Source organism: Nipponia nippon, unplaced genomic scaffold (genome assembly GCF_047370975.1).
Source record: "Nipponia nippon isolate SJK-2023a ecotype South Korea unplaced genomic scaffold, ASM4737097v1 scaffold_9, whole genome shotgun sequence".
NCBI classification, from domain to species: Eukaryota; Metazoa; Chordata; class Aves; order Pelecaniformes; family Threskiornithidae; genus Nipponia; species Nipponia nippon.
In genome coordinates this window covers 42,937,782-42,964,153 of record NW_028262413.1, presented here as the reverse complement: position 1 = coordinate 42,964,153, position 26,372 = coordinate 42,937,782, and the positions used below count along the sequence as shown (strand labels likewise).

Below are 26,372 nucleotides of genomic sequence, written 5' to 3'. Positions count from 1 at the left end.
AGATTGCATTTAAAGCTCATTGCTACGCCTAGACTCTTCAGAAAGATACGACGAGAGAAGATATGGCAGAAAGGAAAACAAAACAACAACAAAAAAGGCAAGCATTTGAGAAAAAGACCTTATCACTTCCACACTGGAGGTCAACATCACCTTGGCTGCATTAACACAGTCGCTTCTCAGACTGCAGCAGTTTTACTGATACTTTAGGTATCAGTGCAAAAGGGGGAATGTATCATTATCTTGTTTGGGTTTGGGTTTTTTTGTTGGGGTTTTTTGTTGTTGTTTTTTTTTGGGGGGGGGGGGGGCGGGTTACAGATGAAGAAACTGAAGCAAGGAGAGAGGAAAACTCAGGGTCACACAGCTGGTCTGTGGTTCAGCTGGCAATACAGGCCACATCTCCCACATCAGCATTTCAAACACCGCCCACTCAACACAGTCCACAACTGGGAAAAGATACATTTGCTTTTTTATGTTAAGAACTTTCCATGGGGTAAGAGAGAAAAGACAACTCCTTCAGACAACGGTGCATCTCCCACCAACAGATAACCTCAGAAATCTCATATCTCAAAGACAAAGTTAAATATAATTCTAGCTTGTTTTGGCAAATTGGAATTGTTTCTCTTATTAAAAGAATTTGATTAGCCAAAGGTCAAAGAAAAGATCGAGTATAAAGGGTGTGGGGGTAGGAGGGATGCACATGTGGAGGGGAAAACAGCAGGAGGTGGAGTATAAGCATTTCTTCCTCAAATCATGTCTGATTTCCGTGCAAACTAACTTCCTTAAAACATCTGTGTTCACTCAAGGTGATGGTATGCCTCTGTATTTTCTTTTGAGGAACTGAAAAGAAAATCCACATTTGCACTTGCAAATGGCAAAAGGCAAAAAGAAAAAAAAAGACAATCATCTGTTTCATTTAGGTTACACAACATAATTGATCAGACTGCAAAGAATGAAGCTTGGTAAAACAATTAGACATTCAATTTACTATATAAATTCAGCAGTTTCCACACAAACACTTCCACACTATTAAAACAAGTCTAATGATTTCCAAACTATTTCCCCCATCCTCCAACAGAAACTCTTGCTTTTCCTTCTTTCTCAGCTCTCCGTCTGCAAGACCTTGTTACAGATAATTATATCACAGGAAAGTGGTAAGAGATGATGGAGATGGGCACAGTATAAAACTAATGGAGGCAATCCACTTTTTGCTCAAAAGTTACCTGATCTGAATGTGAAGGGCAAAAGTCTCAGACTATTTGTATTTTAGGCGATGCAAATGATCTCCTGAGTTAAATTCTCAACATAGTAATTCTATCTCACGATAGGATAGCTCTACTTGTTGGCACCTTTTGCTACGTTACATATTAAATTCAGGTATAATCTTTCACACACATGGTTATATGCATGACCTATAGGGGATATAGTTCTGTAAGTTAAGAGTACATTGTGCACACAAATGTACCACTTTTTTTTTAACCGCTATTAATTAAATGCTTTCCTTCCTCCTCTTGATCAATATTTAGGTCTACACCTCTATATTGACCTCTAGTCCCATAGAGGATTACACCACAGCTTTAGTTTTCATTTAAAACTGTTCTTTTGGCTTACAGCCTTCATTTTTAGCTGCCATTTTTTTTTTTTGCCCTTTTTATTCATTTTGTAGAGAAATATTACTTGAGAACACTACACAGTAAATTTGGGGTTAAATTATTTGTTTAACTTTATCAGGGAATCAAATGTTAAATTTTCACTAAAAGGTGCTGGGCTTAGCCTCTTACCAGTAATTATGGAGTTGTATTTTATTACTCAATCCACAGTCCATCAAATTATGATGAGTAAGTACCCTTAAATATACGTAAATACATATGAAAAAATCTGCACAAACCATTGCCATTTTTCTCCCCTGCAGAATTCTTGAAAGCCCTTCACAAAAGAGGTCAGAATCATTATCAGAGTATACAGTAAGAGGCATCTATGATTAATATTTGGAAAGGTATTTCAAATGCCACAGGTGTCAGGGAGACAATTAATAAGGCCTTATTCTGGCTTATTCTACAGGTAAGTTTTGGTTGTCTGATTCTTCCTATAGCTTGGTGAAATTTAAATGAAAGGTTGGGACCCAGCCATAGTAGATTTTACTGTTCCATCCCAACAGCACAGCCTTTAAAATAAGGATTGTTTCTTGTTGCAAAGACACTGTTTCCTGGAGGCATTCATCATAAAGATATTGGATGCACTCCAATCTTACAGCTCATGGTCTTAAGTCTAGCAGTTTTTGTAAAACCTCTTTCTTGAGGTAAATATGTGAAGAAAAACCCCCAACATTTTGCAGCATCTCTTTTTCAAAACATATCCCTTAATGCAGAAACACTCCCCAACAACTTGGCATAAACAATTTAACTCTGCCGGGACAAATTCTGCACATATTAACACCTTTGTTTATTAATATACATTAACATCATCTCCTGTTTATAACATCCCTCTTATTCCAAAGGACACAAAAAGCACTCGATACATGTTACTAACAGTTCTGTGCAGACTAAATAGAGGGATTATTTCATCCGGCACCAAAACACAGCCACCCCTCAGTGTTGGACCCTGGCAGCTGAACCACTCTATGCTGCAGTATTTTAAGCGAGGAAGAAAAACCGGATCCAGTTGAAAATCTAAGGAGAAAGCAGGCAGGCTGCATGTAATAATTTAGCTTGCAATGTGCACTGACAGTGAGGGTTCATTTCGTGATAGGAGAAGGGCGACATGAAATCGCACTGGGTGTTCCTTCACTAATTCAGAAGCAGACAAAGGCCCCAGGTGTTAGTGTTTAGTACCTGAGGTCCAACACTTTTCTTATTCTACATGTTCCATAGTCTCTGAAGATGCTTCAGGTCCTATTTCAATAACAATATTTTACCTCAAAACCAAATTATGCCTGGGAGAAGAGCCATGTTCCAGGGGCTTAAGGCATCCATTCTACCTGAAATACTGGGTCTAAAGGTATTAACAGAAGTCTTTATTCCACAAAAATTCAGCAGTCTGGATTATCAGACATGACTCCACCTTGTACATCTCAACTTCATTTAAATATTACCAAAAAAAAATTATATATTTAAGGGCCTAACCAACACAGTTCAACCTACATGGCCCTGAGGGAGCAGAATGAATCCTAACTCTATCCACAAAATGACCAAAGAATTATAAATTAAGATCCAGCAAATTTTGCCTTTTCCTTAAAACCGTGCAAATTATTTGAGAGCAGTTGGGTTGTACTGCTGTATGTAATGACCGAATATAACCCACACAAATATTTTACTACAGAATCTTTCTTACAGTGATGTTGTGGAATCCAGAAATCTCAAAACTCGTCTTGGAAGTCATGGAGACAATAAACATGGCACCTCATAATGCTGTTTTGTCTACAGAATCCTTTTCCAGATTAGACCGCATTGAACCCTTCATAAAATATTATTTATTGGGCGTCAAAAGTTTCTACACTGTGCAAACAAGGCTTGTTGTTATGCATTTGGTGTTTACCTATTCTTGCAATTGCTCTTTAAAATGTAGTATAATTTTTTCCTGTTTTGATGCTACAGATTTTGCTGTGCTTAAGGCAACAACAGTAATATTTTCTCTCCACATAAACATCAAAAATAACTTGAAGGTAAATCTAACACACACAGGCTTTCCCAGTGCTGAGCTCTTTAATAATAGAATAAGCGTTTTGCTGATAATTTTTTTCCACACTGAACATCACCTGCCAGAAACTAGTAGGGAAAAAAAAAAAAAGGGGGGGGGAAAACCTGAGGAAGAATTGCTCCAGCATCAGGGAGACTGAACAGAAGCAAGTTGCAAACACTGCTATATTTTCTAACTCTAAACAGAATATCAGAAGTAATAAAAGTAACTGTGAGAATGGAAGGAACAGATTCATCTTCAGCCACTTCTCCATGTGATGAGCAATAGCATTCAGCCAGAAAGCATTTCCTGCTCTGCAAAACCACAAACATTTGTAGAGCCAAAGGGCATTGTTCTTTTCAGTGAATAGTTTCAAACTATTTGAATGCTTAAAGTACGAGAATGCTCTTATGAGTTACTGTTATTTAGTCAGCAAGTTGTGAAACCCTCACCAGGTGAGAAACGCAAACAACTGCAGACAGGATCCCTGCCCGTAAGAATTCAGAGGTTGTGACACTGATCCTGCAAGCAGATAAGCACAGACAGACCAAAGAGGGGTTCCAGTAAATTAAATGGTTCTTGGAGCTGCTGCATGTAGCCAACTGTGCTGATGCAGTTTGGGGAGATGGGTCTAGAGGAGAATACCGTAAGCCAAAGGAAGGGAGGAGGCAACAGGAGGAAAGATATGGTTACTACTAGGAAATATTGTACAAAATACAGCGGGGGGGGGGGGGGGCAGGGGGAAGAGCAGGACATAGGAGTAGGAACCATATTATATTCCCATTAAGAAATTAAAATAAAAGGTTCAACTGCTAACCCACAAAAAAAATCTCATTTGCTAACGTGGCATAAGATCATTACTTGAGAATTTGAAGCTATAATGGAATAATGCAGTGGGACAAAGTCCAGTATCAGTCAGGAGATGGGTAAATCACCTGTGCGGCTGCCCTTGAAAATGATGCTTCAAACAACATGAGCTTGTGCAACAGCATGGGGCACCAAACCCAGAGCTCAGTCCTTTGTGGGAATGGGGAAGAGCTTACCCAAATAAAGCAAACCCAGGTAACAGGACCCATATGTAAACAAGGCTACAAGAACACACCACCAAGGTGAAAACAGAGAAAAGGGGCACTGGTGCCACTCTCAAAAGGACCACAAAGATCCCCCAGTTGCCGCCAGCCTGAAACAGCAAATCAGCCCTGCAGAGCGCAAGGAGTCTGCAGCAATATCATCATGCAAATGCAGACAAATACTGCTTCCTTGCTGCCACCGGCTCTCACAGAAACAGCTGCCACTGAGCTCCTACAGTATTTTGGATTTTACAGTCAGCATGTGTGGAGTCAGCTTGAGTGTCTTCACATTCAGGTTGTGGTTAATCAGTTACCCAGTAATAGGTTTTAATAAGGATACCATTACAGAGGCATCTAGACATGACCGGTATAAGGAGAGAAACACACAGTACGATGCTGGTAATGAAAACAAATTGATCAATTTTAAAAATAACAATAAAAATCACATTATCTTTTGTACTTACACCCCCCAAAAAAAACCCCAACAACAATAACAACAAAAAATACCAAAAAAACTTACGTTCCCAAAAGCTCCTCATGCTTTTTGTTATCCTTTCTCCAGACCTCAATGTCCAACATATCCTTCCTGTCAGAGAAGTAGTGAAAATCAAACTGTTCCCTCCACTGAGGATTTGCACTCTTACACAGTGTCTAGAAAACATGCAGTTATAATATTTACTTTTCTTAAATGACACTTATTTCCACAGTAAAGCACATATCAATTCTTCTACAAGAACAAGGCTGGATGTTAGGCCATCCAGTACTAATGTCATTCCAACCAAAGCTCCCCAGTTCGTTACGCAGAGCTGTAGTAAAGATAAGGGAGGGTCGACCCTTAACTCTTTCCGTACAGCACGTGATCTTCCGGTCGCCAGCCCTTATCTTTACTACATTGAGCCTCATCTTTCTTAAAAAAAAAATCTCTTTCTTCTCTCCCAATAACGATAAATATGCAAGCATGATGTGAATGAGTGGATGGAGAAATTCTGAAATGCAAGGTGGATCTACCAGCTCCACTTTCAGTGGACCATAGTCATCATTCAACCTCATTCACACGCTGGAAGAAATCAAGAATAAATCTTTTGAGGACAATCACCTGAGAACAGGTTTGAATGAATTCAGGAACTTAAACGGGTATTTTTTACCCTTCTGTGTTAAGATACAGGCAAAGAAGGAGCAGCCTTGAAATTATTAGCATCCAGTTAGTTTGATATCTGTAAATTGTCCCTCTGATTTCAGTGAAATTGTTCATGTATTCAGGTTACTCTGAGTATTCACCAGATTGGGACTTAAATCACTTGCAATTCATACCACATTACACTACCCACCATCGATATCAGCATGGACACTGAGAGAAGAGGAGATAGGATTAGCTGGACCATGACTCAGATTTCTCCCACCTTGTCCACTTTTCTAGATCGTGAGAGATCATACTTCATAAGTTGAACAAACTCCAGTGAAGTACTGTCAATTTGAAGTCTTATTAGGGTGTAAAGGTGGCAGTCCCCAACTTTTGCTGGGCCCCAGACAGAAATACTAAGCAATTAACTCACTGCAGACAACATTGTACTTGACTCCCCATTTTAAATTTTTTAATTTTCTGCGACTGCAGACAGTGCAGTCTTGCAGATTCATGACACAGGCTATGGACCATTAAAGAGAAACATAAAAAGGGATCTTAACATATATTTACTCTAAAATAACTAATCCATTTATTATTTTTCAAAGCTGCTTTTCTAAATAAAAACATAATATCATGACCTTGGTTTGAGGTCCAATGTGGGGGACAGAGTGCAGGTTTCAGATGCGCCTACATCTGAGCGTTATGTTCTGTGAACTTGCTCCGTACATTTCGTAGAGGAGGGGGTTTGTTTGTTTGTTTCCTCCTCCTCCCTCTGCACTTCCAGTTCATGACATGCAGAGCTCTTGCTTTCTCAACAGAAGATTATTTTAATTATAGCCCCTCTACTTATTAGACTTTGAAGTTGAAATATATATCTTTGGGAACCCCATGCCTTTCTTAGATTCTCATGAAACGGTACTGGATAGAAGTAAACACAGCCTAGAAGAATAAAAATTCAAATCAAAACCAAGGAATATTCTCTGTGTTTGGGGGAGGGAGGGGGTGTCTGCTATACATAACATTTTTCAAGAAAGGTGCTTTAAAAAAAAAATACTAATAATAATAATTCCCCTGCAGTGGGAACCATTTCAGGTCTGCCTTTCCAGCATACCTAACATTGAAAACCTGACTCCTGTATTGGCAGAGAACAAAACACGTGTGTGATGCATGTAGCTTTATTTCATTTCATATTAATATCAAACATCCATCAATATGATGAGTATGTTAAATGCACAAAAACAGATACACACAATATTCCTAACTTCCTATTTCTATACTGACCCATAAAACATATTAGTAAAATGTTAATGTCCCTGATCTGGTCTCCTGGTTTTGATCTCACTTACATAAAAGAGATTCAAGAATAGTTCCATCTGAGTTAGCAACACCAGAAAAGAAACACCAAGTACCTTATTGGCTTCAGCAAACTTAAGGAAATCCTTAATACTTACCTTACTCTTGTATCTTTGATCTCCCAGTTTGAGGAGGATAAAAATCTCTGCCAAGCCCCCTCCGGGTATGTTCTTCCCCTCCAAGAGCGTGATGGTGACCAGCCCGTTCCACAACTGGTTCTTGCGCAAAGAGTCGGAGAGTCGCACACTCCGCATGAAACTCGACTGAAAAGCAAGTCAGTGACATGAAACATTTATACATGCAAACCCACATTTTTATGCCCAAACTGACTGTGATATGAAAGCACCAGAAGTGAGAGAGATACCACGATCCTCTAAGAGTAGGGAGGGAATGAAGGGCAGAAAGGTGCTATGGATCTTCTGCCTGTACTGTACTACAGCTGGCCCCGTGAAGGGACGATGCTCAGCATCAGAGCAAAATCAGCAGGGTTAGCTTAAACCACCAGAGAAGTCAATGACAGCTAACCTGGCTGAGCTTCTGCAAGAGCAGACCTTGAGCGTTGAGAGCAATCTGTTACTTTGGCTCAGGGAAAGACACAGGAGAGCGACAGGGAGGAGAGGTGGAAGAGGGGAGAAACTAAAGTAAACTCTTAAATGTCTCCAGCTACGTCCATAAAATGTGGGTCTGTCCTTTCTGGGGAGACAGCCCACAATCATAAAGTCTATGGCCAGGTGAAAGGCTGAGCACGCATCTTCCACCTCCTCAATCACTCAACTGCCTGTCGTCCGCATTAGCTCTTTGCCTGCTGCCTTTGCAGCTCCTGCTTCCAGAACCCGAGCTCACGAATCAAAAATACTGATGCTTGCTGAAAAAACACTGACACCACCCGGCTCTTTATCTGAAGTTATGGTTACCTGTTAGCCACATTTGTTACCTTCGCAGCTTCATCCTACATAGCACGGCTGCGCTAACAGTTTGCTAACTGGCAATATTTTATTGGACAGAGGATGATTAAATAGGCCTTTATTTGGGGGGAATGAGCTGGAAACATTAAAACTCAAGGCTATACTTTTCTCGCAGTAAAAATCCTGCCATATTTTATTCTTGTGAAGCAACTTTTAACTCGCCACACTTTGGAGCTTCAATCATGTCATATACAGGTGGGAGCAAGACGGAGGAGAAGATTTCACAAGTCACTTTAAAACAGGACGTGTTAGCTTTAAAAGCAAGTAAGAAATGTTGTTGCTAAATAAAACGATTGCAAAAGCACCTGATGTCTGAAGATTACTTTTTATGGATCAATTACCCAGCAACAAAATTCTTAAATCATGGGTGGTGAACTCACAAATTTTTTACTTGCTTTTTACTGGTTAAAATACCCAACTCCTTGAATCCCACAAGCATATTAATATACTTCTATTTAAACACCCCGTTTGGCTTTCCTGGCACACTGATTAAAAATTCCTACCTTTAAAAAGAAAATGAGATTTTGATTCATAAATCCAGCTGCAATGTAATTTCGGTTTTTTTCTTTTTTTTTTTTTTTCAAGTTCGTCTTTTAGGCCAAAAAGCTAAAGCATGACTGTTCCCATGGACATACTTCAAAGTCCCGGCAGATATATTCCTCCCTAAACACTGAACTATTTCAAAATCCTTTTTATAAAGAAGGGAGTAATGTCCACAAGGGATCAAAGGGCATTCTACAGTCTGGCAATCGCCTTAGAAAAATGGCAGTGCTTCCATGAAATATGCCCTAAAATAATTTTGCAGCTTGGTATGTCCTAATTTCGAATTGGATGTTTATCTTGGAAAGGCTTCTATCTAACTTGTCCATAAAACAGCTCCACTTAGCTCTATGAGCCTTGTGAAAATGGAATCCAAAGCTGGCTATTAAAGGGGCCTGGAGATTGCTTCCATATGGCGTAACAGCATGGGAGTGGAGGGCTAAGGCCTACAGCAGGCGCTGCTTGGCTTGAGCTCCCCATCTATCCATGGACACTCGTTGCATTACACCATAACATCTGGATTATTGCTTGTAATGTCCCTGGGAAATATCCACTTCCCATCAAAGCCTTTATCTATCTCGGCTGTACTTTGAACATTTTAGTATTTAACATAGTCATGTTTGATGTGATGTACTTGCTGCTTTAGGACCAAGGATTTTCCCTTCCTGCCCCCTCCCCGCCCCCCCGCTCCTTCCTCAGAGGAGGAAGAGATATTTGATGTTAGTTCACAAACAAAAAAAAAAACCACCAAAGTTTATTATCCACAGTACAATTTCTTTTAAAAACAAAGCATCCAGTTCTCTTCAAAGCTTCCAGGCTGAACATGAAAGACAGTTATTATCTCTCAGTTTTCAAATCAAATTTGGATTATTTTCATTTTTTAACCAGGCCCATATTTTAGGGAGTCACTCAGTGTTGGGGTTCTTCCTACCCAAATTCTGTAGCATACATAACCCCACCCTTTTAGCCACTGACTTGACAGTTCAAAGGACTGTTGGGAGGTACCCAAACCAGCCCGGATTCCACGCAGATCCAGGAAAAATCAGCACCTGCAGCTTGGTATTACTAGAGCGCATTGCAATACATCAACTCTAACCTTCCAAAACAGGTGGCCCCCAGCAAATGGCCTTGTGCACCCCCTTTCTGGATGGCTGCACAGCTGCAAAAGAGCTCTGTTCTCATCTCAGAAGAGGGGTATGCTGGTCTCCAGCTAACAGGACCTGGCTTGTCCAGAAAGTATCTGGACAAGATCTAGCATCACTTTAGAGCATCACACTGGATAGAGAAGCAGAGATGTTTGCAATTGGTTTAGGGCATAGTGCTGATCTGCAGCACCTCGACACAGGCTTGATGACTGCAGTCTGCTTCCTACCTCCCCCAGTGCAGCTCTGCCACCATCACAGGCCTCTCTCCAAACAGAGCAGCATGGAGCCCGGGATGGCTGCTTGCCTCGCACCCCTGCAAGACAGCCTGTCACTTTAAGAATGTATTGGATTTCCTGGACATGCCCAGGTCATTCCCACAGTGTGTGCTCAGCAGATTTGGCACGTCTCCTGTGCCTCGTATCATCTATGCATGCACCAAAGACCTACTCTGTGCATGCTCTGTGGCCACGTCTCCAGCCTCCCCAGGTACTTGGCAGGCTGTTCTTCTGACCACCCTGATGGAAATCCCAGCCAAACAGGCAGTGTCTCAGATTCCACTCAGTTTCTGGAAGGAAGCATGTCTGGGGAAACCCAGACGTGTGGTAGACCCACGGACCTGGACCATCAATGAGTCAAACTTTAGTGTTGCCTGGGGAAGTCTGCACTACAGAAAATGCCTCCCAGGTGACAAGAAAATGCAATTGCATTATTTATTTTAAAAGTCTTACCTCCTCTCTGATATTTTGCACCTACTCATTTCAAACTGATTTACACAGAGTTAATTGATTAAACTTCACAGCCTCCCTCTGAGCTGGCAAAACTATTACAGAGCAGAGCGCAGAGAAGTGCACTCATCAGCCCAACGAAGCTACTCAGGGGCAAAACAAGCACTTAAAAAACCCACTCCAAACACAACACTAACCTGCCTTCACAATGAGACACCAGAAAAGCCAAAGCCCCTCTCTACACTGGCCAGAAAAGGAGGACATAACGGCTTAATCAGTGACAATTTTAAAGTGGTTTTATCTTTCCAGCTCTTCCCTTTCCCTGTTACCTCCCAGGCTACGGACGCCTCCGCACTTGGGTACTTCAGCTCCTCCTGCTGCTGAACCCAAGCTCTTTCCAGCTGTGCTCCCAGACTGGATGCCAGGTCCTTCAGACCTCTCCTGCTATATTTTTCTGTAAACTCTCTGCAGTCAGCCAGCTCACACTCTGGCTACGTCCCAGACCAAAGTAAAGGTGCCTTGCAGAGGTAAAATTGGCTGAAGCTAGGATCAGGCTATAGGGCAGGAAATTAGGAAACATATGCTTTATGATGGAAGTTGGCACATGTCCCAAGCACAAGACTTTGGACAAGTTTGCTTATTCCTTCCTGCCCCTCCATTACTTCTGAAATCAAGACACCCTCGAGACCAGGATTTGAAGGGTTGTCTCCAGATAGAGCGCTGATTTTGGCTGGGCTCTGGGTGCAAATAACCAGTGATACCCTAAAGGTCACATTTATGAGCAGTTCACTGCTCTAAAATGGATAACAACTTGAATAAAAAGCATCCCTCAAATAAGCCAGACAGAAAGAAAATAGTAAGCACAAGAATATCCAGAAAGCTTTACTTTTAAAAAACAAACTAGATGTTTTTAAAGTCTAAGAGCCCATGTTTACTGCAGATCTAGGGACTATGTAACATCAGGTAAGTAATGAGTAATCTTTCCTGAAGTAAAAGTATGCCCTGGTCATAGAGCAGGACCCTGCCACGTGAAGAACAGAAGACAATTCTCCCTGCTGCCTAGAAAGAACATTTCCCCAGAAAACATCCCATGTCTCTGAACATAAAAATTAAAAATCGGTGCTCTCAATACCATTTTCAGAATCTGGTTTCTGGTTTCGAAATTAATATAAAAGCTTCGCACACCAACTTTCAATTTTTTGTTACTTTCTGGATCTGGTTTAAAGAAGAAAGCTGGACAAGAATGAGCAGGTAGTCCATATTCTGCCTTCACAGAGGCAAATACAGGACATGAGCAAGAATGCCAGAGCTTTGGAGGGGAAAGAACCGGCTCATTGACCCAGCTTCACAAAATCCTTTGGGAACTTGAGTCTCCCTGCTAACACCATTTGTATATAATCTCCCTCTATAGGCACCCAGCAAATCCCCTCTGGTGCATCAGGGCCGCTTTCAAATCTGTCTCTCTTCCTGACAAACACATACATGCCCCAAGTTCAAACTTGTTTTTGAAGCAATAAAGAGATGCAGAAAAATTGTACATTTAAATGACACAGCGAGGTGGCCAAGTGTGAAGCGAACCCATCTCTCACATCTTTCATTTAAAAGGATGAGACAGGACAACAGAAAGCCTGCTGCAATCCCTGTGAAGAGGTCAACGTTGAAACTGGGCCGCGTAATTTGCCATTTGAGAAAACAACAACACGCAAATAGGAAGACTCTTTGGACCTCTCCTCATTAGGCAGGGAAAGCATTTTGCAGAGGCAGTCTCCCCCTGGGAAAGAGGAGAGGGCAGCGAGAAAGGCAAGTGAACCGACACGAGATTGCCGCCACGATGCGTGACCCTGTGGCAAGCAAGTCCCTCCAGTCTGTGAAATGCTCGGAGAGCGCCGCTGCCCACGGGGTATTGTGGGAGAAAGCCAAATACAATGAGGCAGGAAAAAATGAAACCTAACAGCCCACGCAGAAAAAAAGGAGAGAGAGGGATTTTCCCCTGCGATGAGATGCCGAGGAGCACCTGGGTCTGGTCAGCCTTTCAGCCAATTTGTACAATCAGCTTAGGCTATCAAGGTGGCAATTGTGTCGCTTTTGTTTCAGGACTGAACTGCTGCAGGTCAATCCACCCCAAGCAAACCTGCTTATTTGCTTCATAGATGTTCAACACTTAAAGGTTAATCAGCTGTACAAATGCTGGAAATAACGCATGGGGCACTCAGGGTGAGACTCAAGCCACCCGGGACAAACAAGGCTACCGAGCATCAGCGTGTTGGGCTCCAGCAGGGACATCTACCAACTCCCTCTGCACCCCAAATAGCCCCAGAAAGAAAAACAGAAAAGAGGGGAGAGCTTGCCAATACACAGATATGAGTGCATATATTAACACTGCCTAATAGTATCCTCTTCCCTTTGCAATGCCACCCTCCATGAGAAAAAGAAGAAAGCTGCACTCTTGGAGACAGCTCCCACAGAGGACAATGCTGTTCTCAGCTCCCATGAAAAATGAGGGATCTGGATGTGCTGCCATGTCTTGGGAGTCCGCCCAAATGTGTGATGATTCCCTTCTAGCAGCAGTGAAAAATATATACTGTGTAATCAACAGATAGCTAAATCATCCAGTTCAACAGCTCTTGCACCAAAATGATTTAAAAGACAATATTCAGTTGCTGAAATCCTTCCTGCGTACTATCTGTAATGACTGAGACAACCATAGCTAGACTGGAGATCTTGTACTGCTGCTGTTTTCGTTGTTGTCTGAAATATAGCTTTTTCTTCAAAAACCAAGTGAGCTCAGAGAACACACAGGAAGAGGGCACGGTATCCACAACCGCTCACATGAACCCCTTCGCCAGTCTGGCATGGGGTTGCATCAGGTACTAATGGCATCAACAGACGTACTAACCATTTGGGATGAATTTGGGAAGGCAGGAAGAATCCCGTAACTGATGTGACAAGACTCATTTAGGACACTGATGTGCCAAATCTGCACTAAGATAACATAAAATAGTCAAATTAGAGTATAACCAGATTTCTTTCATACAGGCAATACAGATTTAAAAAAAGCTGTGAAAGTTATATTCATTTTGTCCATCCTTAAAATAAGTAATTTTCCCTGTATTTGTAGAAGAAAAGCTAAATATTACAATACAGGTCAGCTATAGTTCAGCGCAAAAAAAACCCAGGAAAACCATTTCAAATAGAAAACTTTTATTTGCCTAACCCTAGAGATGAAATTTAGATCTGTCTCAGTTCAGCTGCTCAAATGGAAAGTGTATGGCCTTGTTCTCCTGCAACAACCAACCAGAGTCAGCTCAGTAGCCAAAAAAGAGACGAGTTTGTGTATCTGTTACAGAGCTCTCTCCATTTCCCCTGCTCCCCTTATTCCCATATCTTTATCTCGTCCAGCAACATTGTTTTCTACCCCATCATACTCTCTGGCTATTCTTCCATAACCTCTTGTGCCTTCCCTAGACACCTATATTCCCCATGCACACAATTTTTCTTTCTAGCCTTTATGTTCTGCCACAAACTGCTAGTACTGCTTCCACAGACCAGAGTTTCCTAACTAAAGATGGTTATTGATGTACAGTACTAGTGTTTTAGTGCAGTAGCAGAATCAATAAACTAGGAAATACTGCTTTGTCAGATTTTTCCAGCGCATGCTGGGAAATATTTTTACTGCCTTTGGATGGTCACAGAGCTTTTCTTTAGAGATCACACTGGAGCATGAACTGTGTCTTCCCTAGGAAGAACTGAAGCTCTCCTACCCTCTAGTGACTGCAACAGAATAGAGCACAGGGTTGCAACTCTTTTTTTTTTTTTTTTTTTTTTCCTCCTTTAAACACCACTTTCATTTCCCCTAACTCAGTACCATGCTTCAGCATCTCTTAATTTTATTTAAAAAGATGCTAAGGCATGAGCCAGAGTCTTGAGAACAGAATGACCAGAAACCTGTATGTAAAAAAAATTATTCAAAATGCAATGAGATATAGGGTAAAATAAAAAAAAAATTCCAGTGACAGCAACCAAGACAGAAGTTTGGCTATTCTGGACAAAAAGGACCAGAGTTTAAAAACCTGGCTCCCTTCCCCAGAACCCAAAGCCAACCAGCGTCAAGAGACAGCTGTGTGTGCATGCGTGAGAAAAAGCGGGATCAAGCTACACTGATTGAGTGAGGGCACAGTAATTTCCAGAGCTTTAGTTAAAAACTAAAGTGCTGAGCTTTTCAATTATTCCATCACTTTCTGTCATACAGCATTCAGGGATGCCTGGCGGCTCTCTGCGCCGAGTGCCGTGGGAAGGGCTGCGTTATCCCTGGAACCAGGGCTCGCCAAGCTGCTGTCCAGCTCCAAGGGCTGTACTTTGCACTTCTTCTATTGACAAAAATATACTTGCTGGCACAATACCTGAGAGGGTTGGCTCCTCTACATTGCACATCACAGTTGTAATGAATAAAACAAGAGGAGGTTAATTATTCAATTTATTTAGGCACAAACCAATGGTTATATAGGGAAAATATCAAGATGCATATGTGTTCTCGTAAGAGCTAAATTCTGCTTTTCAGAAAGTTAGACTATATAGCTCTCAAGCTGGGTACTAGGGCCTGCAGTTTCTATATCATTGTTATTTACTCAATAGCAAATTAAAGCTTTACAGAACAAATAAAAAGCCACAGTCTGTTTCCTGAAAAAGTTAAAATCTAATGCAAGAATGGGACAGTACAGGAATATAAAAGTAATGGAAGCCTGCAGGGATACTACACAAGACCAAGGAAAGCAAGTTATGTAGATATGTAGCAACACACAAATCTCAGAAATCCTGTTACATTGCTGGTAATGAAAACTGCCTGCTCAGTCTCCATCCCAAGAACAAAAGGAATTTCATAACCCACAGGAGTGACCAGAAGAAATACTGCCTTACAAAATTCCTCCCGTGGCGAGAGGCGACCCAATCAATTAGACTGGGATCCAGGAGACCCATGTTCAACTCCAGTACCAACTACCATCCACCTTTTGGGTATCCTTAAACAACTCAAATACTTCACAGCTCCTTTTTTTGGTTGAATTTACACCCATTTCCTTAGTACGGACAGTTTTTCTCTCTTTCTACAGCTCTTTGCTGAATGAGGTCTTACTCTCGCTTGCCACTAGACGCTACCATAGCACCTACAATAAAAAACAAGCAGCAATTTCTCATCACATTAAAAAAAAAATAAAAAAAAATAAAAAAGTGATGGGTATCACAGCCACCACATTAAGACAGGTTGCACCTATACTCAGAGTTTTCCTATGTTTACCCTTTCTCTTTCAGAGGAGGGCACAGATTTTGGGAGAGGACTTTTTTTTTTTTTTAAGAGAAAAAAATATGGATTACCTTGGATGAAGTTCGCTTCTTCCGACTTGACCATCTCTATTCATGGGTCCCCACCATCGTACAAAAGAGAACCGAGAGAGAGGAAACAGAGAAGGAGTAAAATGGAGAAAATGTTTAGTAAAATAATTCAAACAGCAGCTTATCAAATGTGTTAGAAAAGCTTATTACTAAGTAGGGAGCTGGATCTACAACTGCATTCATCTACGTCCCCTCTCTCATGGAACATAACAATCAACAAACTCAAAATACCTGCATTGCACCAAAGAAAGAGGAAATAAAAAAAAGTAATCAAGAATAAAAAGTGGAGAGACCCAGAGCCATTAGTAAGAAACATGGCTTATACTTTTGGTGCCATCTGGTTCTACAGTAAGCTAATTTAAAAAGGAAAAAAAAAAAGTCTTGTTGCTGTTAAGTGCTAATGTGGACAGAGCCATTTCACTATTCTGATTCCACTGGAAATGGCTGAGCAATTTGCATTTGAAACATGAGGGCTTAAAACATCATCTTTAAAAAAAATTACAGTGTGCACCAACTCTTCTATCATCTGCACTCTGAATGTTAACTAAGCACCCAAGAGTGCCAAAAGCTGCTACTTTAAACGAATGTATTTTCTTTCTCACTGGCTAGGTCCACTTTAGCCCATGCCTTCCTAAAAACCCTAGAAGAATTCCTGAGGTTCTTTTAGCTAAACTGCTTTTTTGCTAAAGTAACTTTATGTCTTTGCTTCACCCCTTCCTGCAATCCAGTGACATGTGTGCCAACAACACTCTCCTGTACAAGTGAGATGGGGAATTCACATCCCAGATCAAAGTCATCTCATAACACAGATAAATAAATACAACAACAGCATTTTGAATGTTGTCATTAAGATTTTAAATAATCACACATTGAGGTAGAAATAACTCTACAATTATCTTAATATTAATTGAGATTTTACAATTCTCAAAAAGGCAACTATCTGAAAAAATAAATAATGAATGGCAGACGTCCCACATTAGCTTTTTCTTATTTTGCTTTCCAACCCCTTGAAACATTTACGTTTCTATAAATAATCCCATTCAGACAAGAATTCCATACTTATAATTCAATAATGTGCTGTAAACAGCAACTTTCATACTAGACTATATAGCCAGGGTTTTTACAAGCAATCTCTTCCTCTCAGCCAGTGTGCTCCTCTACAGGATTGGTGCAGTTTAAGTCTTAACATCAAATCTCCACTTTTAGATTTCACACAGATATATTTTTTCATTGGCATGAAAAAAAAAAAAAAAAAGAAAAGAAAAAAAATTTATTTTTTTTTTAAGTGCTAAACTCCTAGGTAGAAATCAGAAAATAGTATGCTCTGGAATAGCAATGACAGCACGTATGGTTCATACATTCACTTCAGCAACCTGCACGTTGCAGTGACGGATACCACACCCCTGATACACGGAGAGCACTGCCACAGTGCGCGTCACAGCTACGAGGTAGAACCATCCAGCTACAGATGTCCAAGCAGCTTCTACCCAGTTAAATATGTGGCTTTTTCTGAAGTTATGATTTAACTCGATTTCAATATTGAGTCTCGGAGGATGAAAACAAAGGTGGCATTTCCAAGTAAATCAGATTAGGCCAGCTCTTCCCCCCCAAAACACACACACATTGCAGCTATAAATTCGATTTCCTAAGCCACTTACATTTCTCTTGAAGTCTTCTTGCTTGACTGCTAGACTCAAGTTTAATACAATCACTCCCATGTCATCTTCTAAACTGTTGGGATCTTCCAGTTTTAAAACCTGTTCAGTAGTTCTACAAGCAAAAAAAAAGACGTGCATTTATTGACTCCAGTTAACTCGAGTTCATTATTAAAGGTCACGCTGAGCTGTGCAAATTTCAGCTTCTTGTCTGAAATTCCCTGTATTGAGTTTAAATGTTAAAACAGAAAATCTGGAGGGTTCCTCCTTAGTTCTGACAAAATACACCCCCTATTAATAACACAGCATGGTGTTTCTATAACATTGCTTAATACTCATAACTCTCCACATGCAGACACATGCCGAATTAAGTTACTACTACCTCCACTTCACAGGGAAGAAGTGTGACAGGGAAAATCATCGAAGTGAATTTTCCAACATTAATGGCCAGGATTTGACTCTGGAGATATTTATTCTGCCTTATCTCTGCCTGCGTTTAATCTCCTTCCATGACCCAGTTCCCTCTCTGAAAACAGGAATGCTGGTATTTACCTGGTGGCACTATCTCACAGATAAATTCATTAATGTTTCTAGAAATTCAGATACAACAGCCGTGGGAGCTATAATATACCCGCACAGGGACAACTCCAAAAAAAAGTCGCACTGCGAGGGAGTATAAAAGCGAGAACTAAAACTTGAATTCCTGGCTTCCAGCTCCACATTGAGACCAAGCAGCAGCAGCAGACAAAAGGCGCAGGGCTTGCCTCCGCACTAAATCAGGGCCAGATGAGCTGCTGCGGGGATGGCTGGCTGCGGGGGGAGGCTGGAAACGGGGCCCTCGCAGCCAGCCAGGCAAACTGCTCCCCAGCCCAATTATATACAGAAAAAGGCACCCCGCGCTACGTGGGGCGAAGAGGGGGTCTCAACCTTCTCCCCTTTCTTCTTCCACCTCCATAAATTATTCTGGTGTAGCTCTCCCTAAATAATGCCGCATATAGAAACTCTTATTCTTATTCCTAGACATGAAAAGGAAAGGGCACCTTCTGCTGAACTGGGCTCATCCAGGTTGGATCTGAATCCTGTACGTAACGCTGGATAAAAACATACGTGTACAGAATTTCTCTCATGCGATTTCTTTTTTTTTTTTAAAATGTGCTTCCCACCTTTCTATCAAAATAAGTTTTCATGAATACACAAATTCCAAGCTAGAGCAAAAGAATTTAATTATTTTCCTATGTTTCTCAATTAAACTGCATTAACTACCTTTAATTAAACAAATACATTACCTATTGAGTTCAAGTTCAGCGAGTGCTACAAATGCTGAACCCATGAAGTCTGAAGAGGTTAAATCTCGATCGTACACCTGGTATCAAAATAAAATAAATATTTATAATTTTCACATCATAAGCCAGTTTTATCCTGGCCGATAAAAGAACAGGTATTTTCAGCCTTTTCTGTTCATTTTCCTATTTGAAAGATCAAAGCTTAGATATAATTCAGGGATAATTTTCAATCTCCCTGCTTTCATTTGTATTTTTAACTAAATATTTAAACAGCATGTTGAAAGTATCTTCTTAATATTATGTAAACAGAGACATGTGTGCTGCTATGGATTGTGCCTGTTCCTTTATGCTCTGCGCGATAGCATAATGAAACGCTGCACAAAAATCAGGTACTTCTGGCTACAGATGTTTTAGCAATTAGTGCTCGCAACTGGTAGCTTGCAGTTCTGGTAACTGTAACGTTACTCATAATGAGAAAAGGCTTTACTACTTGTCACGGCTGCATCCCAGGTAATAATTCTGTTCAACCCAGCCAAATTACACTCTTTAAACGTGCTTATGAAACCGCTATTGGTTTCCCTGAGTTTGCACAAGCACGGTAAGAGCGAACAGAATTTAGCTCCATAGCTTTAAACATATCCAGTCAAGGAGTTTTATTTCAACCTGGGTTTTTGCAGATGGAAAGCAAAACATGCGAGTAAAATCTGGAAAAGACATATGTGCATTTTAATTTGAAATTGCTGAAACTCTTAAACCGGATTATGTTTTATGTTATGCTGCTACAGTGAATTAAAATCAATACTTTTCTAAAGTTGAAAATAATTGCTTAAAAAATATTGACCCATCTTTCAGAAATCTAAACCCCAAACTTACCTTGATCCAGAGTTTTTGATCAAGGGTCTGTACAGGCAGTACAACAGTTTCATCCCAAACTGGGTTGAGGTTCTTGTAGACTACCCTACTTTTGTATAGAGTTTTCCCATTCAGTTTAAACTTCACATAGGGGTCACTTGTACCTGTGATAATTAATAAAAAATAAATTAGCATCCCCCCACATAACCCCACAACCTTAAGTTATATTTTCATAAAACAATAAATAGCAATAATAAACAGTAATGAATTATTTTATATACATGCATATACTTAATTACCTATATAAAAATTGCTAGTTCATACAGGAAATCTATAGAACAGAACCAGAAAGTTGTTTGAAAACAGGCAATAAAAATTTTTCATAGTTTGCTTGATCTCTGCTGTATTATTCTTGAAGAACGCTAATTATTCTTTAGTAACTTAGTTAACATTTTAATTTGGGAAAAGAGCAAACAGAAGCAGGGATGAAGGACTATTTACAGACCAACTAACACCACAGACCGTGGAAGAGAGGAAAACGTGATCCTGTGACTACGAATATATGAAAAGGCCAAAACTAAAAAGCATCGTAACTTGGATAGGAGCTCCAAGGAAACCAGTAACAATAGCTAAAATACCCGTCAGGATTTCATTACTGGTGTCACTTGCCAATTTACTTAAAACCGTAGTTCAAGTTTCAGTGAAAAAATGCTGGCATTATTCACCAGCTCACGATAAAAAACACACACAGAATAGACTCTGTAAAGACAACAGGATGTGTTCAGGTAGCGCATTTTTTAATCCAAGCGGCACAATTTGCCATGGCAATAATGTCCCATATTTTTATGGAGCAGATGTCCATGCACAGAGCGTGAGGCTCATGCCACTCGGCAGCAATAGAAAGACTTGCAGCTGTCAAAGGAAAACAGAAGAGGGAATCAACTTTTTATTATTGTTATTAAATCAGTGGCATCTGCACTAACGCCAACCACCATGCAGGACACCATACAAAAGGGGGAACAAGGTACGTGAAGGATTTAACTAGATGGTTGATTTAGTAATGTATACAGACTTTGCAAAAAAATCCTACAAGCTGCAAATAAGGGAAAGAATAAAAATGAGGTGTAGCAGCATATACAATTAACTGATCCCAGGTGCCGTTCATCTGTCATATCCAATATTGTCTGTATTGTACCTCATATTTGGAATTAAACTTCCCTCTTAACAGTTCAATTTCATTAGAGGAATAACAGCTAACACGATGGTTCTGGCTGCCCCCCAGCCTGCAGCGTGGGCTGCCGGCAGGAAAAGACTGACTCCTACACCAGGCTTCACATTCAGAAATAATCTGAACCTGTCCTCCCTGGTTCCCACTGAGATACTGGCCGACAAACGCATGGCAGTTCAGGATAACCCAGCGTAAGACCAATACTCGGTCTTGTCAGTAGTTTGGTGAAACGGTGAGAATGTGAAAAATCCATCTTTAAACATCCAAAGCTCTGACCAGTGTTATGTGAAGACAGACTTAGACTCAAGAAAAAATAGCTATGTGTTAGCATCTATTTGGAATTATGTAGCACTGTAAAGAACTGTGTTCCTGGGACACACAGACTTATTTTTAAGAATTACAGAAAGCTTTTATTCTGTTTTAATTTCAAAAGGGAAGAGTTGTGGAGCCCTGGCCAATTCTGTGCATAAAGGGTGTTTCATTCACAGAAGGAAAATATCAGTTGGTTTTCAAATACTATCTGCAGCTGATCCTTTTCCTAAATAGGAACTGTTGAAATCAATCCCTTTTTGTGAAAAATGCTGCAACTTAAAAGAAGTTTCTTTTCCTTCTCTTCTAGGAGAGAAAAATAATAAGGGCCTGATCCAAAGGCAGGGAAGTCAGAGGGCAGCTTCTCATTGTTTTCAATGGGTTAGGACTAGACCTTTCCCTGGAACACTTCTCAGAACTGTGATTATACACTTATATAAAATGTACAGCTTAAAACCAGCACACTTTCCACAATGAGAGGGAACACACAGATAAATTGTAGCTCCGCAATGTGGGCAGTAGCCCTCAGAGGACGCAAAAGTTGAAAAATAACAGCACTGAGCTCTTTTGTGTTAGTTTCTTCCAGCTCCTTTAAAAAGAAAGAAAAAAAAAAAAAAAGAACTGGCTTTTATTTACAGGATAAGCAGGAGCAAGCTGCATTATTAAAAAGAACAATAATAGTAGTAATAATAATGTCCACAACCTATTCTGTGCATGAAATAGCCACTGGCTGAGACAAGGAAAGCAACTGATGAAATGAAAGCATGAGGACAGCGATGGAGGCAGGTGGTCTACGGCCATAACTCATCTGCTTTTGGCACAGAAAGCCCATGAACGAGGGCAAAACCTGAAAAGAGAGAGAAAGAGGAGAAAGAGAAAGCAAACAGCCAGCAAGTTCAATAACTGCAAGTATAAAACTCCAAGCCCTTTCTCCGAGGATGGGAAGCAAGAAGACTGTAGCTAAGTAAGCATCCCAATTGCATTATTGCTCTGAAAGCTTTCCAGGTTGTTATACAGTAAAGGAAAATAAAAGAGGGGGAAGGGCTGCCCAGCACTGCTCATGTGAGCCAGGCTTTAGCAATCATTCTTTTATATATATATATATATATATATATATATATATATATATATAAATGTCTTCCTTTATATTTATATATATTTATATATATATAAACATATATATGTATATAAAAGAAATATATATATAAATAAATATATATATCTTTTTATATAAAAATACATAAAAAACAGTGAGGAAAAAAAGCTATAATAAAAAGAGGCCTTTAATTAAATAAGATTGCCACTCTGGGATCAGGCCTTCATGCTTGTCAGCTTACTCTCAAAATAAACATCTCAAACCGGGGCCTCAGTGGTGTCACTTACTCCGGCAAGGCACACTGGGTAATCCCTCGCTATCTTGACAGCTACATAATGTTCAAACTGCTTCACGGGTGAACAGCGGCACTTGCGCGAAAGAAAATATTAATGCCGGGAATTAATAGAAAAAGGGATGATGGTTTACAAAAGCCAAACAAGGAAAAGGTGTCAAGTTAGTACCAGCGTTAATTGTTAGGGAAAATAATTGCGGAGGGGCACGGGTTTCTGCGGCGCTCGCTTGTCTGGCTGTCAGAGGGGTAACATCTCAACTAGGCAGCAGGGGGAAAGGGGTCGGCAGCGTGGGATCATACAAATGACGGGCTGACACCTCCGCGCCAGCAAACAGATGGACTTTCACCTCCACAGCGGGGGCTGGCGCACACCGGGGCTCAGTGGCGTTTGATCAGATGGACCTGGATGGCCAGGAGAGAAATGATGGGGGTGGATATGGCACCCCAGCCCCTTTTGGGGCTTCCAAGGCTTCCCCCAAGTTGCTCCTGGGATGTTGACGAAGCTCCTGTAGCTCCCTGGCTCAATGTGCCCATTTCTATTTTTCTTTAAGATGCCCCAGATTGTGTTCAGGTGATCAAAATAGGTTAAAAAAGGAGACAGGGAATGAGAGATAAGTCAAGTGGGCAAGCTTTGGCTGACAGGACAAACAGCAGACTGCAAATTATTAACTGCATTTGAATTCAAGGCTTGAAGCCCTCTGGATTCAAGATCAGAAAGACATCTGGATCTATTAACAGCTATTTACTAGAGACACTCTACAATCTAGCCAGAAAAACATAACTTTTCAAAAAAGTGCCTAGTGATTTTAGAGATGAACCGGTCTAAAAAAGGATATATTTTTTTATAATTTTCCTTTAAACATGACAGGTACCTGATAATTTTCTGAAGAAGCCAGGCCATTAAAAAAGTAAAAAAAATAAAGCTTTTCAGCAGCCATTTCCTAGTGAAGGCAACCAAGTCAACTTTTAAGCACATGCACCCAGGCTCTTCTGCAATGTAAGGTCTGAACCTGTTCATCTCGGTCACATCAGCTTTAACCACGCATCAACGGGGTAACGCGAGGAGACTGATTCTTCTTGAAATCAGTTGAGAATTTACCCTGAGAAAAGTAGTTCTCTGGTGGGAAAAGCAAGGTGTGATGCTTTGAGGCTAATTTAAATGTTACGCAATGACAAGAAGGTTCCCACACAGTAGAATATATGGACAAAATACATAAAACAAACAGGATCATCTGCTTCTCAGCCTAAAACAAACCCAGTAAAAGTAAAAAGAAAGGATGATCTCTAAAAAAGTAATTCCATCAGCTGGACCTGTTTTCTCATTAGAGAAAGAACATGCATCTCAATAGTGATGCTCCCTTGAATTCATTTCCATAATATCCATTTTACTTCTATTTTCTTTCACTAACACTTAAAAGGCAACGAGTGCAGGCAGACCAAACACCAGTTAAAATCTGGGCAAGCTTCAGTGAGCGAAAGTTGCTGGGACACAGCAGCAGGACAGGGTTTAGTAGCCCAAGAAACTGTTAATGGTGTTTTTAAATGGATACTGCTGCCCTCTAGCAGCTACCGAGAGATGTATCACATCAACTGTGTTTAATACTACTACACACTTGCTTCATAATTAGGAAAAAAAAAATAAAAACCCAAAAAACAAACAACAAAACCAGAAGACCCAATATAATTTCAAGCCACACGCTATTTTATAGGAGTAAACTTACTGGAAATGTAGCATATGAAACAAGTCTCGTTACATAAATAAATTTAAAAAATTGCCACCAAGTTGCCTTAAGATCCTGAAAAATCAAAGAATGTGAAACATAACCAAGACCATCTTAAGTTTTGGTTAAAAACCTAAATTTTAATCTGAAGAAGGAAATGAAGGATTTATTTTATGTGCACAAAAAGAATAAATTTCTTAAAATCTTCCTAGAAATAGAATTATTGAAGTTATTTATAACAAGGAGTAAAAAGACACTTTAAAATGGAACACACACATACTTTTCTTTTTAAGTGGAAAACCACTTTATTCTTGTAGTGAAATAGCTAAGATCAAGGTTTAAAGGGAAAATCGGAAAAAAGTGTTCCGCTGGCAGGAAATTTAGGTAATTTTGGAAAGTTTTGTGCCCAGCTTGTTTTACATGGCCAGATGGAAGTGAAACACTGCTTGAAAACAAGCATCACCAATAGGTTCCAAGGGAAAATAAACCAACAAACAAACAAAAAACCACCACCACAAAAACCAATAAACCAAACAGACCAGAGAATTGTGAAGAATGCATACAAACCCACAGTTGATGGGGAAAAAAAGAGGGAAAAAAGCCTGAACTGAACATTAATAGAATGAAAGAAGCAGATGCAGGATGTTCTATGCAAGATACTTCAGAAATAGTGTTTTTTTTTAAAAAAAAAAAAAACCAAACACAAAACAAACTAAAATAAACAAACCAAGAAAAAACCCAAGACCCTTCAAAAACACCATTAGTCCAACTGAACATTGTATTCCCAGTTGGAGCTCAGGTATGAACTCACAGGAGGGCACGAGGATAGGGCAGAAGCCACTTTCAAATTACTAGTCAGCACTGAGGACCTTTGGTGTAAACAGTTGCATATGCTTGTAGTCTCAGCCTTTGGCCTTATAAAATCTTCTTACAGGGGTCCCAGAAACACCCAGTATGAGCTGCTAACGCAGGCAGCTGCCCCAAAGAGCCAACTCTGGCAACTGATAGAGCCTGATCACTTTAAGAAACCCATTATCTAAATTACAATTACCTACAAAAGAAGAGTCATAGGGTATTCTCTGGGCCCTACGTATTCTCTGCCAGTGCTGCCATCCTTATATTTCTTAATATGACATTAATTTACCAAAGGTGGCTAGACATATTAGAGTCATTGCTTTTGTTTTAACTTAATTGTGCATTCATTTCCCACGGCCAGTCCAGGAGGAAGCCTTGCAGGGATCACTATGCATAAGGGCAAAGTTTCAGCCGCACATGTTGCACTTCCAGAAACGGGACTTGGCGCACACAAATGCTCACAGCAGAAGCTGCTGTACGTAGAGCTACACGGGATCCAGAAAACATCAAAATAAGTACCCAGCACCATTCAGATTCTTAGCATTTGTAAATTAGCCATGATTACGCCTTTCAAAAAAGAAGTGTGAAAAATTGCCTAATGCATCTCAATAATTAATAAATCTGAAGGACTAATGATCTAATTGCAGATACTCTGAAAACAGAGAAAGTCTAAATTAATCAGCATGTTTGCAGGGAACGATTCAGCCTAATTGCTCTGAGCATTTGCTTTCCAAACAATGGACTTGCTCTAAGCTGACAAATGCCCAGCACAGCACAAACACATCCCTTCCTCCAGCATCCTGGTATCGGCGTGGGCCCAGGCAGCGGGTAGCCCAGAGCTATCAGTGGTGGGCTACTGCAGGTTCATTACTGCTTAAAGTTAAAAGGGCATGCTATTCTGCCCTCTTTCATTTTATTTTGCCCTTGGGAGACTGAGCTTTGGCACAGCCCACACTGATGTTAGGAGCTGCCCATGCAGCAGAGCAGCACGGCCTCTCTGCCAGCTCCAGGAGCGCACCGGGACCCTCTGGCAGTGGGTGCTGTTAGGTGTGAGAGCAGATGATGATGTGCTCTGGACAGGGGAGGCGGGATGCACCCAGAAA

At 40.5% G+C, this 26,372-nt stretch overlaps 1 protein-coding gene across 3 annotated transcripts in view; it reads right to left on the bottom strand.

Moving 5' to 3' along the window:
* Positions 1-26,372, bottom strand: part of MCTP2 (multiple C2 and transmembrane domain containing 2) — a 124,699-nt gene that overhangs the window by 68,433 nt on the left and 29,894 nt on the right. For 2 of the 3 annotated variants that reach the window (XM_087744311.1, XM_009470055.2), the window contains 6 exons: positions 19,790-19,932; positions 18,920-18,996; positions 17,637-17,748; positions 15,961-15,996; positions 7,317-7,481; positions 5,263-5,393 (listed from right to left, as the gene is read on the bottom strand). In XM_087744311.1, the coding sequence (XP_087600437.1) occupies positions 5,263-5,393; positions 7,317-7,481; positions 15,961-15,996; positions 17,637-17,748; positions 18,920-18,996; positions 19,790-19,932 (664 nt within the window). Of the gene's footprint in view, positions 1-5,262; positions 5,394-7,316; positions 7,482-15,960; positions 15,997-17,636; positions 17,749-18,919; positions 18,997-19,789; positions 19,933-26,372 lie in introns of those variants that run through there. The other variant, XM_087744312.1, reaches the window with a different exon arrangement.